The 20,524-nt window shown below is 39.7% G+C and overlaps 1 protein-coding gene across 5 annotated transcripts in view; it reads right to left on the reverse strand.

Moving 5' to 3' along the window:
- The window catches only part of LOC134535955 (semaphorin-5A), a 299,673-nt gene that overhangs the window by 113,248 nt on the left and 165,901 nt on the right, over positions 1 to 20,524 (reverse strand). For all 5 annotated transcript variants that reach the window (XM_063375385.1, XM_063375383.1, XM_063375384.1 and 2 more), the window contains one exon: positions 13,919 to 14,018. In XM_063375385.1, the coding sequence (XP_063231455.1) occupies positions 13,919 to 14,013 (95 nt within the window). In that variant the 5' untranslated portion in view covers positions 14,014 to 14,018. The remainder of the gene's footprint in view (positions 1 to 13,918; positions 14,019 to 20,524) is intronic.

Consider the following 20,524-nt stretch of genomic DNA (forward strand, 5'->3'; position numbering starts at 1 on the left):
CGGAGGTTCTTCGTGATCCGAGCACGCTACACGTTGGGACTCTTGATCGGGCGTGGTCTGCTGGTGCGAAGACGAGGGCGGCTTAAGATGTCAGGGCTTGATCCCCGGGGCTGTCGCTTGTACAGCTAGTGAGAGCTGTGTAGTTAAGACAGATTTAAATATATTAACCGAGCAGCCTGCAAACCCGCTGCTGGAGTTCCTCCTTCGGGGTTAATGTCCCCTAACAAGATGTAACCGACAGCTCGGCCGGCCGCGAGGAAGCCAGGTCACAGCAGTGTATTCCCTCCAGGAAGAATGCTGGGACGGTTTCCTACCACATGCAGTGGTAGTTTCCCTCTCTCCCTGACATTCTCCAGTGTCTCATTGGTATACTTTGCGAATACAGCGGTAATATTTTAACTTGGTAGAGAAAGAGAGGGAGAGAGAAAGAGAGGGAGAGAGTGAGAGAGTGAGAGAGAGGGAGAGAGGGAGAGAGTGAGAGAGAGGGAGAGAGAGGGAGAGAGAGAGAGAGGAGAGAGTGAGAGTGAGGGAGAGAGTGAGAGAGAGAGTGAGAGAGAGTGAGAGAGTGAGGGAGAGAGTGAGAGAGAGGGAGAGAGTGAGAGAGAGGGAGAGAGTGAGAGAGAGGGAGAGAGAGTGAGAGAGAGGGTGAGAGAGAGTGAGAGAGAGAGTGAGAGAGTGAGAGAGAGGGAGAGAGTGAGAGAGAGAGAGGGAGTGAGAGAGGGAGAGAGTGAGAGTGAGTGAGAGAGGGAGAGAGTGAGAGTGAGTGAGAGAGGGAGAGAGAGAGGGAGAGAGTGAGAGAGGGGGAGAGAGTGAGAGAGTGAGAGAGAGGGAGGGATAGAGTGAGAGAGAGGGAGAGATAGAGTGAGAGAGAGGGAGAGAGAAAGAGAGGGAGAGAGAAAGAGAGGGAGAGAGTGAGAGAGAGGGAGAGAGAAAGAGAGGGAGAGAGAAAGAGAGGGAGAGAGAAAGAGAGGGAGAGAGAAAGAGAGGGAGAGAAAGAGAGGGAGAGAGAAAGAGAGGGAGAGAAAGAGAGGGAGAGAGAAAGAGAGGGAGAGAGAAAGAGAGGAAGAGAGTGAGAGAGAGGGAGAGAGAAAGAGAGGAGAGAGTGAGAGAGAGGGAGAGAGAAAGAGAGGGAGAGAGAAAGAGAGGGAGAGAGAAAGAGAGGGAGAGAGAGAAAGAGAGGGAGAGAAAGAGAGGGAGAGAAAGAGAGGGAGAGAGAAAGAGAGGGAGAGAAAGAGAGGGAGAGAGAAAGAGAGGGAGAGAGAAAGAGAGGAAGAAAGAGAGGGAGAGAGAGGGGAAGAAAGGAGAGAGAAAGAGAGGAAGAGAGGAAGAGAGAGGAGAAAGGGAGAGAGAAAGAGAAGAAAAAAGAGAAAAAGAGAAGAAAGGAGAGAAGAGAGTGGGAAAGAGAGAAAGAGAGGCACTCGGGCAGGGCAAGCCGGGCAATTGCCCAGGATCTCGCCGGTGTTTCACGATTTCATATTAGTACTATTGTTCGACAATTTCCTGTAAAAAAAAAGACATTAATGGGGGAAAAGCTTAAAATAAATCTGGCAACAGATTCCCTGCAATCTAAGCGTGAAACAGACTATAGTAACAAAGCGGCTTGACGCGTGAAGATTTCAACACGCGCGCTCAGAGAACATGACATCTTGGGAACATGTTCCGAAAGCTCCGACTTTATCTCGAAGACTGAAAGAAGGCAAACGCACGGAAGCGTGGTACAGGACGACAACAGCCGGGATTGAAACTGAATTTAACGGACCGTGCAGTACTCAATCTTGCGTTCTTCCAGAGAGGAGACACGAGAAGATGTGCGAGGGAATGAGTTCGGTAGTGAAAACTAGTTATTGCCCAAGTGACACGGGTATAAAACTAAAAGTTAAAAAAAAAAAAAAAAAAACCTCGACGTAGAAAGCGAGCCGCTGGTGCAGCCAGCTGGAAAGTACAGTTTATTGCGGTGCGATGCCAGCGCCACGTACATTGCCCGCGGCCTGCGCGTCAACTAATTTAACTTTATTGCACGGGGCGACGCTTCGATCACCGGTTATTTTCGTACCCACGTTTATTCAACGAGCGATAAATTACTCGCGTCGCCGGCGTCGAAATGAACGAGAGGAGTGCATAAAAACTTTCCTCACTTCCAGAAAACCAATACACGTACTTCTTTAGCCATTGACTTTTCACGCCATTTATGTTGGTGAAGAGTGTCTGCGGAAAATTATGAAATCGTTTTACTTGCGGACGGAGAAAAATAAATGTTCCGGTCCATGTTGGGAGCATCTGAAGTGCTATTTTAATGATTACTGCAATTAGGAAGATTTTTTTTTTTTTATGTGTAACATCTTAACTCTCGGTATTCGGGCATTTTGTGGGGTTAACTTCATGAATGCGAACCAAGTCAAGGTACGGAAATGTGTAACAACTGCTGTGCTGACATCTGTAGTAGATGGCGCGAACCAAAATTCACAAATAGAAAGGGAAACCTTTTTTTAGTATTAACTGTTTGAATAAATTTAACAAAATAGACTGAATTTTAATAAAATTACATGTCAAAAATCACGCATTTTTCGAGTATTTTCGCTTTTATCGTAGTAGTATCATTATATAGTTTTAAAATGTCAATTCCGCTCCGCTCCGGCAGCAATTACTAGCAGTGAATGCGGAAACTACGTGTGGTTCGCGTCAAGAAATGCCTTTGAAAACACAATTTCCCTATATTTAGGTATCACACTCGGCATTATATTAAAGAATAAGAATTCGAAGTTAAATTTCGTGCCCAAGGCCCGTGTTAAGTGGGCATCACTTAATAATACTACTTTTTAGAACATTCAACTTCCAAACAAGTCACATACACACACACAGTCTAAACCGGAGTGAACCGTGGGTAATCTAAGGACATCCTATACAGTACCTATTGCGGTAATAGTTTTTTTTAATCGGTTCAAGGTGAAGTTAGTTTGAACGCACATAAAACTATGATTTTATTTTCTATTGTTTTATTTCGATTTTACTTTCCAGATACCTTACTGAAAATCACGTGCAAAGTTTAGAGGTTTCACAAGTTAAAAACTTTTAGATTTAACATCACTAAAAAAAAGTATAATAGACGTTAGTCCAACACGTGTGAAAAACTTTGTCACTATGCACACATAGTGTTGCGAAGGATTACAAGGGGATAAAACCACATGTAACTCAAAAGTTAGGACTATAAAATACTTTTAATCTTGGGGCAATCGAACAGTCTCCACTAGCTTAAAGTTCTCAAATAAGTGGAAGCTAACAGATTCCGAAAGAGTCCATTTCGGCTACGACAGTTGTAAATTCAAAACAATCTTCTATCGCTTAATGTTGAAAAAATCTCTCTTCGTTAACAGCAAAGTGCGCTATGTTCGCGATAAAGTGTGACTATTTTACATGCGCTTCACCAATCATCCGACTAACATCTTAATATGGTGACATAATAAACAAAACACGTGGTTATGTCGTCGTGAATCAGTATCAATTTTGTTTGTTAAATAATATTCAGACAACAAAACCTTTATGTTTTCTGAAGTACCAGTCAGAAGAGTCATCTTTAATCCTGAAGAGTGTCCTAAAAATAGTACATACAAGAATATTCACAGGTTCAAAGCACCGTCCGCCACGTTTCCCCCTTTCGTCAGCTGTCCTGATTCGATAGCAAAGCAACAGGAAGGCGTGTATTCAGCTCTTCCTTCTTCAAAGTCGTTAAAACTTGAAGATCCATTGCATGCTTCCCATTCTTCTCTCTATCGGCCTGTCTCTCTCGCTTCCACGCCGCACCATCAGTATCTGTTCTACCAAGCGCATTCTCGACCCTCCTTTTATTACCTGTAGAAGGCTATCGAGCCGTGACGTATCTCGAGCCATTCGTGTCCCCGTGTCTCCATCAACTATCGTCGGACTACTTTACAACTTTCCCCTCCCCAGAAACGCGTATTTTATAACCAATGGGATTGTAGCCACATATTTTGAATCCCAAAGCCCCTCGTTTTTTTTCCAAACAAACGCAACAACAGGCTGTTGAATAAATTACACCATAAAACATTTATGAGCTCGGCGGACGTGTGTGATTCGAGCGAAGACGTGTGGCGCTACGAGACTAAGTGGCTGCCCTCAAACACGAAGCAAAACCCCTAATTTGGCTCTAAACACTCCAAGTACAGACTTGTGGCATGCAATTTTGGGCGAAGAAGTGGGGAGGGAAGGGTATAATGTCTGTGAAGGGTGGGGAGGTAAGTATACGAACTGCTACGAACGTATCTGTGCAATCAAAAGTAAATAAAAAATAAATCAAGCTATATATCAACCCATTCATTCGTCTCGTCCGTTTCACCGTTTCACGTAACTTGTCTGAAATTCAAAAGTTCTGTAAATTAGTAGAGTGGTATCGGTTATTTGCAAACCAACCCAAGATATTTATTTAGGAACACTGACCGCCAACTTGAGTTGTCTGCGAAAACGGTTGACTCGAGCAAGAGTTACTGAAGGATACGTAGACCGTTATTACTTTTGGAAGTGTGAATTTGAGACAAGTTTCTAATTGTTCGATAAGAATGACTGTGTGAGAGAGTGTGATAGAGTAATAGTGTGAGAGAGTGTGATAGATTAATAGTGTGTGAGAGAGAGAGAGTGTGTGTGTGTGTGTGTGGTGAGTTGAGTACAAGAAAATGTACATATTTCAAAGAAAAATTTTAGGTGAATTTTTTTTAAAGAAAAAAAAACACAGATTATCTGGATGGAGGTCACAAGAATAAAAAAAGTATTTTTTCCGCCAACCTACTGTAGGTACTGATACAAAGGACGTACTGCAAGTGAAATCTGGTTCACCGGTTCCCAGAAACAAAGAGGAATCCCATTGGAATTTTAATATAATTTTTTTAATATGTGAAAGACCGGATAGTGACGAGTAAAAAAAAAAGCCCCCGCCGGCGTTAATGGCTTGTTAGCTCGCTGGCGACCGAGACCGGGGGACTTTGTAACGGACCGCCGCGAATCAGTATTCACCACGCGGGCACCCCGGGATCCTGATGACAAGTTACAACACGCCCGCCCCCGGGGGAGATCAGGCTGCGCTCCCCGCCGCCGCTGAGGCTGCTGGGAGGGGATTACAAGCCCCTTACAATGTGCGAACATGCAACCAGCTGTAAGGTGCGCATTACTACCGGCGACGACATGACTGCCATCTCAGCTCTCCGTATAGTCCAGGAAACCAAGACTTTAAAAGGCACAAACCTGTGAAAAATTTGTCCAAAGCTGAATTTTTGCACAGTTGTAGATTTGACTATGCTTAATAACACACCGAAAGTTTACCGCTGTAGACCTTGTGCGTATCACCGAAAATTTGCATTTAAGTCCTAGATGACAGCGACTTACATCAGTCCATTAAAATGCTACCCATTTGTACAGTTTTTAATTTAGACTGTCCATAAAACTACCAAAATAATCTTGAGACTCTAATACAGCCATTAATGTTGTAAAAAGCATAAATTGTTAATATTAAAGATGTGATATTAAGCGATTAATTCATGACATATTATTTTTTATCTTTGCCACACAGATAAAAATACTATTTACACCAATTTGAAGAGTCCAATGCGAAAAATGTCCAAATAAATGTTTTTGGTTATACCTTTAGCTTTAAGACAGTATATTTATAAAGAGTCTAACGTAATTAGTTGGCTCATTAAAGCGGCCCGAGCGTTGCAGTGTACTGCGGCCGTACTGATCTCTCACGGCCACCGCCGTTCCAGCGCGGCGTACTGCGTACTGCGTACTGCGTACTGCGACACTCATTCAACTGGGTCTTATTTAGGGATTACTTAAAACATAGCTAATTCATATGAGAGGGTGTATGTTACATGTAATGAAATATGCATTTTTTTTCTTATATGAATGTTTTTTGATACAATAAAATTAACAATAAACGATTTCTGCTTGGAACTTGTAAATGAAAAACTCTAGAGGACCTCTGGTTTTATATCTGCATGGATTTATTCTGTTTCAAAAATTTTATTATTAAAAATTATTTTTTAGCAACAATTTTTTTTTATTTCCGATACATCGTTTTATTTACGATCAGAACAATGCAAAATTTTAATGTAGCCTGTATTCGACAAAATGAAAAATTAAATATTTACTTCTTTAAAATCAGTTTACTACATTAAAATTGAATAAAACGATACATCGTAAATGTACTCTGAGCTTTTTTTTTCACTTAAAAAAACATAATTCCTATAATAATAGGTTTTTTCCCAGAAAATAAATAAAACACGAGTTGTGTTGTAAAACGTATAGGTAGCATTACATATTCAGTTTTTTTTAAATAAGTTAATGTATTTGAGTGCTGCGCCTAACCGACGTCGTTGAATTGCTAGTAACAAAGAGCGGTTGTGGATGTTTCTGCAAGAGTTTGACCGTATTTTATGACCCTACCTGTGAGAGGGTGTTCGTACCAGAAATCCTAACGGTTAAGGAAACTATCCATTCTCTGTAGTCACGTACGGGTGTGCTACTCGCGCAATATCGTCAAATATCACAACTTTCCGGGACGTTCGGTCATTTCTCGGTTAGCTCTGGTTTCACCATAGTAAACGGAACAAAATCTTGTCTGTAGTGATTTCATATTCCTATTACCGTAGAAGTATGTCGTTTGAGGACAAACCAAGTTTGTTGTATACTGGGAGCCTACTTAAAAAAAGTATTTATAGAGTTATTAAATTATTTACGAAACACAATTTTGTGGATCGTTTGGGAAATTATCATTTAGGACATAACTGCTCGTTATTGGTGTGATCACAAGGGATCATTGGTAAACTTTTGACATGTTACTAAGAAACCTTTATTCTACAACTGTACAAAGTTTCTGCTTTGGGATAATTTTCCATGTTTCTTAACAGCGAAATTCGTCCCGACCCCAAGCCGACTTCGGCAACCTCACAGTAGTACACACTACACGGCTCGGATAGCGTCAGGGGTCAAACAAATTGTATGAGACCCTTAAAAAATATACCCATTTAAAGAAGAATAAATATGCAACAACGTTTATTAAAAGCGATTTTCACGTAGGGCTCTTTATATTTATGTAAGATGTATTAACTTTTCCGTAAAATTGAATGAAAATGAATTTCTCAACTTTAATGATTTAAATTGTCTATTTTATATAAAGATGTTAAAACTGTGTACTTTTTATTACTATCCTCAGATAGGGCAATGTTTCTAGATTATTTTGGGTTCCATACTGTTAGTCTACTCCATAAAATGCATTTGCAATATCCATTATTGTGAATCGTTGCAAAAAATTGACATTTTGGGCTTAACTGCTCGTTTTTAGCGTGACGCACAAGGTTTGCATCGGTAAACCTTTGATATGTTACTAAGAAACGTTCATTCTACAACTGTACAAAGTTTCTTCTTTGGGATAATTTTCCATGTATTAAAAACCTTTGTTTCTTTACAGCGAAATTCGTTCCGACCCGAGCCTACTTCGACAACATCGCAGTAGTAGCCTATACACTACGCGGCTCGGATCGCTTCAGCGGTCAGACTAATTGTATGAGACACTTAAAAAATACACCAATTTAAAGATGAATAAATATGCAACAACGTTTACTCTAAGCGATTTCCATGTTGGGCTCTTTAAGTTTATGTAAAATGTATTTATATTTCCTAAAAATTGAATGAAAGTGAATTCGTTAACTTTAATGATTTAAATTGTCTATTTTATAGAAAGATGTTTAAACTTTGTACTTTTTATCACTATCCTCAGATAGGGCAATGTTTCTAGATTATTTTGGGTTCCATACTGTTAGTCTACTCCATAAACTGCATTTGCAATATCCATTATTGTGAATCGTTGCAAAAAATTGACATTTTGGGTTTAACTGCTCGTTTTTAGCGTGACGCACAAGGTTTGCATCGGCAAACTTTTGATATGTTACTAAGAAACGTTCATTCTACAACTGTACAAAATTTCTTCTTTGGGATAATTTTCCATGTATTAAAAACCTTTGTTTCTTTACAGCGAAATTCGTTCCGACCCGAGCCTACTTCGACAACCTCGCAGTAGTATACACTACGTGGCTCGGATCGCTTTAGCGGTCAGACACATTGTACCAAGCTCTCAACAAATAAACTAATTCAAAGTTTAAGAACTTTGCAACTACTTTTATTTAATTTTTTCACATCAGGCTCTACGTGTTTTTGTAATACGTATTTTCATTTGTGCCCTTTTTTTCAGAACACCTCTCTTCTAATATTATTGAATAAATATCATATTTAGTCAAACGTAGTGAAAGATTTTTAAATTTAATCATTGAGAATAATGTTTTGAGTAAGTTTTGGTTTGCTATTCTGAAAGTATACTACAGTAATTACGTTATAGTGCCATATTGTTGAGTGATCAATAAAGTATTATTTAGGACTTAACTTCTCGTTTTCGGTGTTCCGCGCAAGGTTTGCGGAGGTAAACATTTCAAATGTTGCTAGAAAACTTGAATGTTACCACTGTTTTAAATTTCAGTTAGGAACAAATTTTACAAAGATTAAAAATCTTCGATTTCGTGGGAGTGAGAGTGGCCACAGCGCTTGCGGCTGTGGCTCTGTCGCAGTGCGTAGACGACATTGATAAGCTCGGGAGTCTCTACTGATCATATAAATTAAGCTAGACTTTTGAGAGATATGTCCCTGTAAAGCTTAAGAATTATACAACAACTTTTGTTAAAGAAATATTTGCGTAAGACCCTTTATGTTTAAGTGAATTGTCTTTTTATTGTCTTGACTGATGTAAAAAAACTTATATCATTAATTTAACATTTTTTTCTTACCTTTAATATTAACTTTTAGAACTTTATTCATTATAAATGTGAGTAGTAGTGCTTTAAGATTATTTTCATATAGCTATCGAGAGTCTACGGTAAAAAGTGCGAAAATGGGAAGCATTTTAATGAACTGCTGCAAGTCGCTGTCATCTAGGACTTAACTGCAAATTTTCAGTGATACGCACAAGGTCTACAGCGGTAAACTTTCGGTATGTTATTAAGCATAGTCAACTCTACCACTGTGCAAAAATTCAGCTTTGGACAAATTTTTCACAGGTTGAAACCTTTGTTTCCTGGGCTAGTATACAGCATTCGGTAGGAGCAATTTCGTGAACGTAACTGAAGTTGCGTGGAATGGAAAAAATGTCCATGTAACCACCGTGCGGGAAGACGTGAACCAAAGTTAACAAAGCTAAAGGGAAACTCTATAGTATTAACGGTTTAATGAACTTCAAATAAGACAGTAAGTATTATAATAAAATTCATTGTCGAAAATAAGATCCAAAAACCTATGGTTCGGTGTTTTTTTTTTTTTTTTTTTTTTTTGCTTTTATTCGGAGCAATCTCAATTATATAGTCAAAAAATTTCGCTCTGCAAATCGAATGATTCCATTAGCGTCGTAGCTGCTCCGTCAACGAATTCTAGCGGCGGGTGCGGAAACTACGTGAGATTCGCGTCCAGAAATTTAGTTGAAAACATATAAATTTCTAATATTCATCACGCTCGGTATTACTTTAGAGAATTCTACGTTAAACTTCGTGTCCCCGAGTTTTGTATTGTGTCTTTGCAACATAAGAACTCGTGAATTTGCTAGTTAGCCAGATTATATGTTACACATCACTGTCATGTCCTGAAACACTTGCTCACATTTTTTAATTATTTCCTTCAGCGCTCTACAGAACGAAAAATTTAAAACTTGTATTTCGGTCACCAGTGCTTCCTGAGACTTAATATCCAAATAAAAAAATATCCATAAAAAATGTCCTAGTTATACATTTTAACAGCATCAAACTGTAAGCTTTGTAGAATTGTGGTTCAAGGTCACAAAGAGAAACTCAAATATAGATAAAAGCATGAACGAGTACTGCTTTGTTGTTTCTTGCTAGCAGCGCCACCTTCACAAAATGGAGACTCCTGAGCGAAAAGAATTGTGTGTTCTACAATGTACTAAGGGTGAATCCTATTTCAGAATGGAGCGTCTCCCCATTGGAATCTATTTTTACGGGAGTGGTTGAACGTTTAAGTCCCTGACCGTTGAATTGGTCGTAATGGCAGAGACAAGAGCTCTTTTTCGCTGGCCTCCACGTTCACCAGACATAACGCCGTGCGATTTTCTCCTTCGGGGCTTTATAAAAGAACGTGACTTTCCGCCGCTACCTAATGATTAGCCAGGCTTCAGACACACAACTGAAGAAGCTATTGCTTCCCATTATTCTGGACTTGTTAACCATAGTGTGGGAAGAATTGGAATTTAGATTGGATATGTACCGTATAACGAAAGGTGCACATATTGAAAGAAAGAAAAAAACACTTTGTTAGTTTACCTTCAATTTTATGTATAATTTGATATAAATAGTCTAAATTAAACGGTTATTATAAAACACAAACTGGGCCATTCTTTGATGGACATCTATATTACGCATTTGAAATTAAGAGCTGAAAAAAGCGTATTGCAAATAATAAAGTATAGATCACTAAGCGTCTGGGTAACGTTTAACTTAACAAAAATTACAGCCACAGTAAAACTTGTCGATATCGTAAAACATGTAAATGAAATTATTGAGGACAAAAACTTACAAAAAGTTTTCAAAAATAACGGTGTAACCTCCAACCTTTTCAATGAAATATTTTTACGAGAGCGAAAACTTTTGCGGTTTGTGAAAGAGATTTTTTTCAATTAATCTTTATCTATACTCTAATGTTCCATCTAAAATACGGTCTCAATTATTTGCAATAGAAAAAAAATTGTCTGTTCCAACTTCAAAAGGCGTAATACCAGCCTTGTTGTGGAGTTGTGAAGAACATTAGACCATAGGTCGGTACATGTATGTTTTAAACATATATTTTTTCGTGATTAACCTGCAGCCGAATTTTGGCGGTATAATTCTGACTCAACAAGTAAAATAAAATCGTAACTACCGCCCTGACGTATTTGTATACCAAAGCATGCAACCTGGATTTATTTTGATTCACGGGAATGTACAATTGGGATAAAGACGTATAAGATAGTACGTGTTAGTTTTAAGAAACGTTGAGTATTCAAAAATTTATTTCCCAAAAATCTTCGTGTTTGTAAGTCCTCTAATCACATTGCTGTCAAAAAGACGTATTGTCCAATAATTTACCCTTAGAGCAAATTATATCATACATACGGTACGCAGAGCTTCACAGGAAATCACAAGATTCAAAACCGGCTCAAAGTATCAGTGCGGAGTCTATTTGTAAAAAAAAAAAATTAAGAATATACTGAGGGCGGATGAGTAGTTGTGTTTCCGTATTTAGATTTTTTGACATGACGTCTAATAAATCGATGAACGCCGGCTGCACGTAAGAAAAAGTGTCACGTAACGCACATTTTCCCGTTACGCTGTGTCCCGTTACACTCATTGTAAGCTTGCGCCGCATCTAACTCTCTTCTACTCGATTGGAACAACCATAGATTTGACTTTTTCGAGGCACATTAAACTTGAAACACTCCCATTCGTTTCCTACTTTCTTTTTTTTAAGTATTTTTAGATGAGTAAAAAATGGCTATTCGCTCATATATTATAGTTGCACTAAGCATTAAAGAGAGTGCGCGCGCCAGTCCACAGCGTTTCGCTTAGAGGCGACACACCGCGCTAGAAGCTCATGGGAGCGTCGCGCTAATGATCCCGCCTCACTGGCACAGATTCACACACCCGTGACGCAGGCTCGGCTCGCGAAGATGCAGACTGGTTCCAGCTAATGGTCGCGCGTGCTGCTGTCTGGTGGCGCGCGACGAAGCTCGCGTACCCGGCGAGTTAGATATTGGAGTCGCCCCCCCCCCCCCCCCCCCCCCCAAACACCATCCAGGAAGAAGGGGGGGGGGGGATGGTTGCAAAACAATCCTCTAGCCTCCCACGTCGCGACGCTGTTAGCGGTCGCCCTTGCAAATGACTCTTTAAAAAAATTTCTGGCGGCGGGCCAATCCGCTACCACCGACACACTCTTCTCTCTTGCGCTCTGCGGACACTGCGCTTGCAGCCTAGCGGGTGACAACTCAAGTAGAGCTGCTACAGCGAGCTACAGCGCGACAAGAAAACTAAAGAGCCTTCTCTTAGCAGGTTCCTCTGCTGGTTGTCGCATTTGTAAATCCACGTCGAGTTTATACTTGTGATTAAACATACGTTAAAAAAATTATTACAAACTAAATTTATTAACTAGATGATAAATGTTGGCAGAAAAATTAAATAATTAGGTTTTTTTTGTTAAATACGTGTTTCTTTTTCGCGGTATGTGTGCTACCACCTGATTGCATCTATGATAAAAGCCTAGGTTGCACAACACACAAACCGCATGAAAACATCACGGTCGCACAAGCTAGTCACAGAATTCGAAACTACATTCACACAGCACATCTTTCCGAAAAATTCCCCACGTATTTTTCTGTTTTATTTTCAAATGTTTGCATTTATGTAGTCTATTTGGTTACATATAGTCAAGCATTTTTATTACGCTATTTAATTCTGAACGACTAGGAATGATTTACTACCGAGAATTTTCATCGCAAATAAATTCCACGTTCAATTACTTCCACTTTTTTTTAACTTTGAAATGCACATATCATAAACCATCGCTATTTACTCTATGCCGCGGTCGTAGTTTTCTTTATGACGTATGGTGTACTGATTGGTCGCACACAGAGGGTTTTAGAAGTACAACTATCCCCCCCCCCCCCTTTTATATATATACATATATAATCCTGCTAATCCACATAATTTTTATCACTATACACTATTTTTTTTAATTTTTAGTGAGAATAATTGAACGGGTGCCAAAATTTCAAACAGAATGCACACAAGCTTAGAAAGGTCCATTTTGCAGCGTTGGAAACCACACATTATTGTAACACGCAAAGGATATACATATATAAGGAAAAAATGCCATCTTGGTTTAAAAAGAATTTTTACGATTTATATTGTTTTATTTAAAATATTTGTCTTCGTTTTAGCATTATCATATATCATAGTTACGCTTATCGCCGACTTAATTATCGCGTAACCCCAAAGCTATATGTATACCTTGGAGACAAGCGTATCATTTAAGCACAAATAAGTCTACCCATAGAGAAGTGTATAAAATAGAAAATGAAAGTATAATACAGTAACATTTTAAATACAGATACATAAGTGAACGCGCCTTAGTTATTAAATTAAAAAGTGTTTATTATATTCAGCCTTGGAGGTCTTTTTAATAGCTACGCTTATAATTACTAAAAGTTTAGCGACTTCAGAAAGTTTTACATCATATCGAAAAACGTGAATTTATTTTTTATTCCTCTATTTTAAATCCGTCTTGGCGTCTTGGCCCTGCGACTCATGTCGCCGGTCGCGGCCTGTCACAGGGACGGGAAGCCTACGATTCACTCGTCCTTCTGGACATACCCGTAATACTCACGTTGGCAAGCCTTCTTTCAACAGACGAGAGAGCCAAACAAACGTCCAATCGTGCATCTTCGGGGGTGTTTTTTTTTTTGTTCATTGTAACTCATGATAACTAATGGTCAATTAGGTTAGGTTAGCTACATTATAAATACTTTTAAAAAAATTGTGGACGGTCGATTTGGTTAGGATAGCTACATTAAAGATAGTGTGAAATCATGTAAACTGTTTCCCCCATATAAATACACCTGTTGTGGTACGAAAAAAAAAAGAAGAAGCGAGTATGAACTTCGGGGAACTTCGGGTTTGGCTCTCTCGTCTTTGAAAAGAAGGCTTGCCAACGTGAGTATTCGGGCATGTCCAGAAGGACGAGTGAATCGCAGGCTTTCCCCCACGGGGACAGCGCTAGTCGTCGTCGCCGCCACCACCAGTGTCGTCCAGGGACTGCGACAGGGACTCACCTCGCGCCGACCACCACCTGGTCCCTCTCCGTGTCGAACAGCAGCTGCGAGTAGGCAGTCGTCTCCGGGTCGCTGAACAGGTCCGCGGTGGGCATCAGGTCTGCAACACCGACACACAAGTCTCGTTCAAACACGCCGCGCCGCCGGCCGACAGCGAACACAAAGAGGGGAATAAAAAAAAAATTGGTTGTCTGTAAAGTCCGTGTACGGACGATAGTTTAACGTGACATCGTCATAACAAAACATTGATGAAAATATTGCATAATTTTATGAATAAAATTGAATCTGTTTTATTGAATTATCACTATTTTGTATGGATACAAAGGAGTGAAATGAAATCTACAATTTAATTGATAAATTTACTTTTATTTGCACTCATTAATTCAAATATGTTTATTACTTTAACGAACAGATTAAATTAACTATAACTTTTATACATGTTTGCCATTTAACTTCTTCCAATCTGTGTTATTCTGTTAAGGATAGGACGATGATAGGAAAAGTAGGAAACGAATGGGAGTGTTTCAAATTTAATGTGCCTCGAAAAAGTCAAATCGATGGTTGTTCCAATCGAGTGGAAGAGAGAGTGATGGGGCGCAAGCGTACAATGAGCGTAACGGGACAATGTGCGTTTCGGGACACTTTTTCGTGAGTGCAGCCGACGTTCATCGATTTATTAGACGTCACGTCAAAAAATGTTTGAAATAATCAAGTATCTGTTCATACAAGGCAAAACAAAAAAATTACTTGCTGTAACAAAATATTTCGTTGGGGCCAAAAAACAAATTTGGCGAGTAACAAAATAATTTTTTGTTTGGGTCTACAATATCTTTCATCCTACAAAATATTGCCTTGAGTTAACAAAATATAGTTAACTGGCCGTGGCTGAGGCAAACAAAACTTTCTGAGTGTACGGTCCCATTCTGGCATATCTCAACCCTTGAGAAACCAATAACACACTGAAAACTGGGATAAGAAAAATTGTCCACACTCTTATTTTCCTACGTTCTTTTGAATGATTCTTGCAAAAGAGAAGACTGGATGTCGTGGAAAAACCTCACGAATGTACAACGCAGGGAGAACAAGACAAAATCAGCCGACGTATAATGCTAAGTGCCTATACAGCAAAGAGTAATTCCGTGTTTGCCCGAGTCCACAATTTGCTTGCGGCTGAAATTCGGCTCCCGAAACGTCGCAACTGTTTTGCTTCAGGAAGCCTGCTGTGTAAGTCAGTGTTGTCGTCGCAGTGTTGGGCGGACAGTAATTGGGCTCCGAACAACGAGGTGAGCGCGAGCGATCCGGGGCTGAAAGGTACAGTCATGCCTAATGGATTTCTATTTGACAATCGTCTTGCATTGCATGTAATTATTTTCATATAGATTCATTATTTTCACAATATATATAATATTCTGGCATGCTGAAAACAGCGTTTCAATTTGAAAATTTTGTTATAACAAATTTTGAAATTTAATTTCTGCGGTAAAAATATAAAATAAAACATTGCTAATATGTTGCATGACGTATGTAGTAGTTTCCGGGGTTTTTTTGCAATCTTTTAAGTAATTAGTTTTACCAGAATATCTTAAAATTAAGTTGATGATTTCAATGTGCTCTAAATTGCAACTGGATTAAATTAAACAAATTGTATTTGTTCAGAAGCCGGCAATGGCACTCACCGTATTTATTCAAAGAACATGTCTCAGACATAAGTTAAACACACAAAACACCAAAGTTACTGAAACTAAAAATTTCACACACTTCCCCCCCCCCCCCCCAACATACACAAAAAAAAGGATCACGCCGGTTCCCGCCTAAATTGACTCCTCAAGATCTCAGTGCTGCTATCAACGATTGTCTGTGTCTCGTGCAATTCATTTTGCTTCCGCTTTCTTTCCCCGAACTTTGTTTTTTTCCAAATTTGATAGTACATACATAACTTTAAATAGGCGTAAAATGTCCGCAGTACTGTGCTCTCCTCAATATAGTAGTTCATTTGCCCCAGAACTGGTGCGCGGCACGCAATCTTCCGAGTGTACTTGTATAAAAAACTCTATGGTTCCGATGTCGCTCATTAATTTCGTTATGACGGCCAGCATTCATGCGCAACTTAGAAAAAAAAAGGGTTATTTACGTCAAAGTTGTTACTCTTTGTTTGTCTCTTGCGACGCGGACACACCCACTTAGAGGTGTGTCTATGCGCGCAAACAGACCGGAGATGAGATTGTAAAACGGGAGGGTGTAGAGGAGAGAAAGAATTTGACCAGTTGGTGGAGAGGGGTGGTGGTGGTGGTTGTACAGTGCGGTCAGCAACCTTTCACATTCAAAACATTTCCTAACCGCTCCCGCCTCGGCCAACACAAAAGACTGCGTGAACCACACATCACTCCTGAAGTCCTGTCTTTCAAAAAAAAATAATAAAGCTTCGAGAAGTTACGCCCGGCCACAACGACCAGGAAGACACGTCAAGGTCAGACGAGGGGCATTCCAGCAAGGAGGGGGTGGGGGGTAAGGAGTTGTATGCGTTGCCTCTCATCTCATTATTAAATAGGTACCTACATGAAAACACGTCATCTTTAATGTGATTGAACTTCTACTAAATTATAACAAAGTCTGTCAATTTCATTTTTAACTGTCCACTATCACATGGTGAACCAATTTAAGGACTTTTTTTCAGGACCTCTCAGTAAAATTTTCTTACTGTTTTCTTATCAAAATTTTTAAATCAAGAAAAAAAGAAAGCTAATAAAATAATAAATTTTCTACTATTTACATGAACGTGCCGATTTTTTTAAAAGCTAAAATCCTTTCAGAGAAAATTTCCACGTGATTTTTACTGAACAGTTCCCAACTATTTGTATTTAACAAGCGATTATAAAATAAAAGTGAGAATTAAAAAAAAAAAGTTGGCAAAATGTTGCGTAAGAACCGGGCACACACAGTGCGCAAGCTTCAGAAAAAAAAACCGCGATTTCAAAACTACTCTATATATCCGAGTGTGGTCTGTTTACGAAAAGAATTGAATTCTCTGAGGTCCGAAAAGTACTTTTGATTTCGGATTAAGTTTTTTAACTGTATTTTAAGAGGAGTTAAAATGGCTGAAACTCATGTTTTCAGAGAAATTCTTACGCATAAAACAACAGGTTCATATTCTTGAAAGCACTTAAGGTACTTGCATTACATCTTTATCTTCATTTCTTGGCCATATGTTACGGTCACAGCTCAAATTTCATAGTTGTCCTATGCACGGCGAGAAGACTGCGCGCCAGTTTAGAGCCTTGCGCTTAGAGGCGATACCACGCTAGAAGCACCAGCGAGCGTAGCGCTTATCCCGCCACATACACCACAACCAGTCCTTTATTTCTTTTTCCTGGCTTTTGTGACGTGTGACCTGTAGACGCTATAGTTTAGTTTACACAGTTTTTAAAATTTGCAAATAAGTGCGTAGACCAAGGTATTATAACAAATACTTCGGGAACAGTATATATACAGGCTTGGCGGAAATATGAAACCACTCTCAGTAACTGCAGTGTTAATTTGAATTTACAAACATTTGCTTTTAAAATGCTTCCGGTTTCCTAGCTGCTATGCAGAATAATATTGAAAATATTGGCCTATGAACAAATTCAACTGGTGCCGGGCCTTCAGACTATTTTCACGTGGTTTGCGATTTTAACTTTTGTCCATCAAAAGTAACATTTAGCAGCGTTTTGTTGTATCTCCATTTGATCCTTTTTCTTTATTCTCTTTCGTGCTTTCAGAGCACCTGGCTCTGGCAGATGTTTCAAATCACATATATTCAAGCCATTACTGTAACTTTTTCCTAGAGTTTCTAATAGTCTCTACAGTTGTGAATAGCGTCTCGCCAAGTATCTGCAGTGATGTGTCATAAAAACTTATTTTATTGGAAAATAAAAACTAAAACAAGAAATTTTTACTAGTGTAATGATAAGTATAAAAAACCAGTGCTATTCATTAAAAAAAATTTGTTTTAATCTCATGAAAATTGTTTCTTATAAAGGCTTGGAAGTTGGACACTTTTTTAACGTAAATATTACAAGGTGAGATTAAAGGAGCACAGTCGGTCCAAATCTGATAAATCCCCGCTGACAAAATTTACCTGTCGTCCGGGAATTCATGCCACGGACTCTGTCCACGTCAGTCACTGGCAGTTACATGTAACCATGGGCATAGATCAGGCGTCTAAAGAGGAGGGGGGCAAGGTTCGGTGTGACTCCTACAACGGAAAAGACCTTGCAAATATTTTATGCTCCACTCATCACAATCACTGATCAACAATTTACTTAGAAAACATTGCGTAATGTGAAAATAAAGCCGTTATTTTTCAGAATACGGGAAGTACCTATAGAACTTCCCAACATCCAATCCGTTCAAAACCCATGAACAGCATATTCCGAAACGCCCCCCCCTCCTTCCCCCCCCCCATATAATTCTGCAGATTTGCGACCCTGTGTTTGGCTATCTCGCCATCTGCATCCGCCCTCGGAGGAATCTGATTCGTGAACTTGACGCCAAGTGCTTCGTCACCCGCCTCATTTCGCCGTGTCCTTTTCCGCTGCAGCTGCAAGGTTTCAAGCCGTATAGATGGTATCTCATGATTCTACAACCCCCCCCCCCCCCCCCTTCCTTTTCCAAACACATCCAGGGGCAACTATATAATCATCGCAGAGTCGCACAGTGTACTGGTTTATCAACTGTGCGTGCGCGTTCAAATGGAGCACGGATTTTGATTAATCATCTTCCCGTAACATATGGAAAATCGAAATAACGTCCTGTCCATAAAATAAATTAAAGCATAAACCTACACAAATATAATTACTTCCTTTTTGTATGGAAATTTTTCATAAAAAACCACAAAGAAATTTTTCATTATTTCATATTTAGAGACACGGAAATTTCGTGCAATCACTTGGTCGCAAGCTGGGAATCAAACATTTACACACTTCCGCTGTGATCATACCCCTCTGCGAACAAAGAGTCAATCACGCCCAGCTAGGAGAAAAGTAAGATAATCACGCACTGACGATTAACAAGGGTAAAAAGAGGTTCTCGCTTAAAAAATACTAAGTTAATTATTACCTTATTTTTATTTAAATAGTTTAATTAATATTTAGTTGGATAAGTTACAATATTAAAAATTTATGATTGGACAACTAAATAAATTCACGACGAATTATTTTACGTATGTAGGTTAATCGAATATTCTCATAAAAATACTGCACAATAATAGGTCCATGCAATTTTTGTACACGAATAAATCAGTTTTCGGTTATCTACACGACACGATTATTCGAAAAAGAAAGCCTCAGACTTAGACCTATCTTAAATATCAGTGGCAGCCCTTAGCTTTGCGGGGGCCCGGGCTAATAACTTTTTTCTTCGAGGCCCTCCCCCGGAGATTTTTCAAAAAAAAATTTTAACGCAACCTGGAACTTAAAAATTTCGAAAATGGTTTTGCATAATATTTCAATTTTCCTTCCTGATAAACTATCCTCGGGTCAGTTATATAAATATCCCAATTGCAAATATACTGTATAGTCACATCATAAATGGCAAAAAAATATTTCGAAGTTTTTCTAGAACGAAATCGTGAATTTAAATTGGTATTGGCCAGCACATTAAGTTGCAAGATGATAAAAATTTAATTTTTCCTTTTTACCGTTGATGTCTATATTTCCTAACACAACAAAAAAGACAAACAAAAGTAAAATAAAAATGAAAAGCGCAGCGTGGGGCCCCTTGCCTTTGCCCGTCTTGCCCTGAAGACACCCCTTTTAAATATAACATAATCGAAAGCACGTGGTAAAGTAGGCACATATAACTATTGAACTGTATCTCCACGTAGACGAAGCGCGGGAACGTAAGCGTTAAACAATGAAACAACGGCGAACAGCATTTGCGTGTTGCCAGTAAAACCGTCACTGCGAATCAACCAACAACTCATGCACACTTAAACACACGCACGCGCTTTGTATTCTTCGACTCCGAACCGAGGAAGGTAGCAAAAAGTTTTTTTAAAAAAAAGGGGGGGAGAGGAGGGAGAAACAATCTTGTCAGTACGCAATAAGTTACTACAACGCGTAAAATAAAATCCGAAAGGCGTCGTCGTCAACTGAAACAAAGAAGCGGGCGGACTTCCTCTTCTTGTACGTCCTCGCCACCGCGAGGGGAACAATGGAGGGACGACGGTCATCAAAGCTTGCCAACCACACGGCTGCCTTGTTCCGAATGCAAACGCGCGTGTCGCAGGGGGATCGCGGCTGTCGGGGAGGCAGTGACAATGCCGGGGATCGTGCCGGCGCACGGCGCCGTCGCATCCGCCAGGGGTCGTCTGTTGGTTGTCGGCGAGTACGCAGCACAGGACCCGGGGCCACGCCGAATCGCAGGTAACTCGAGTAGAGGATGTCCAAGGGGCTGTCCAAGAGTTCGACCTAGTGGTCAGTAGATGGCCCGGGGGTGTCCAACAGCTAGGCCTAGTGGTCAGTAGATGGCCCATGGTTGCCCAACAGCTTGGCCTAGTGGTCAGTTGATGGCCCGGGGTTGCCCAACAGCTAGGCCTAGTGGTCAGTAGATGGCCCGGGGGTGTCC

Source organism: Bacillus rossius, chromosome 10 (genome assembly GCF_032445375.1).
Source record: "Bacillus rossius redtenbacheri isolate Brsri chromosome 10, Brsri_v3, whole genome shotgun sequence".
Taxonomy (NCBI): domain Eukaryota; kingdom Metazoa; phylum Arthropoda; class Insecta; order Phasmatodea; family Bacillidae; genus Bacillus; species Bacillus rossius.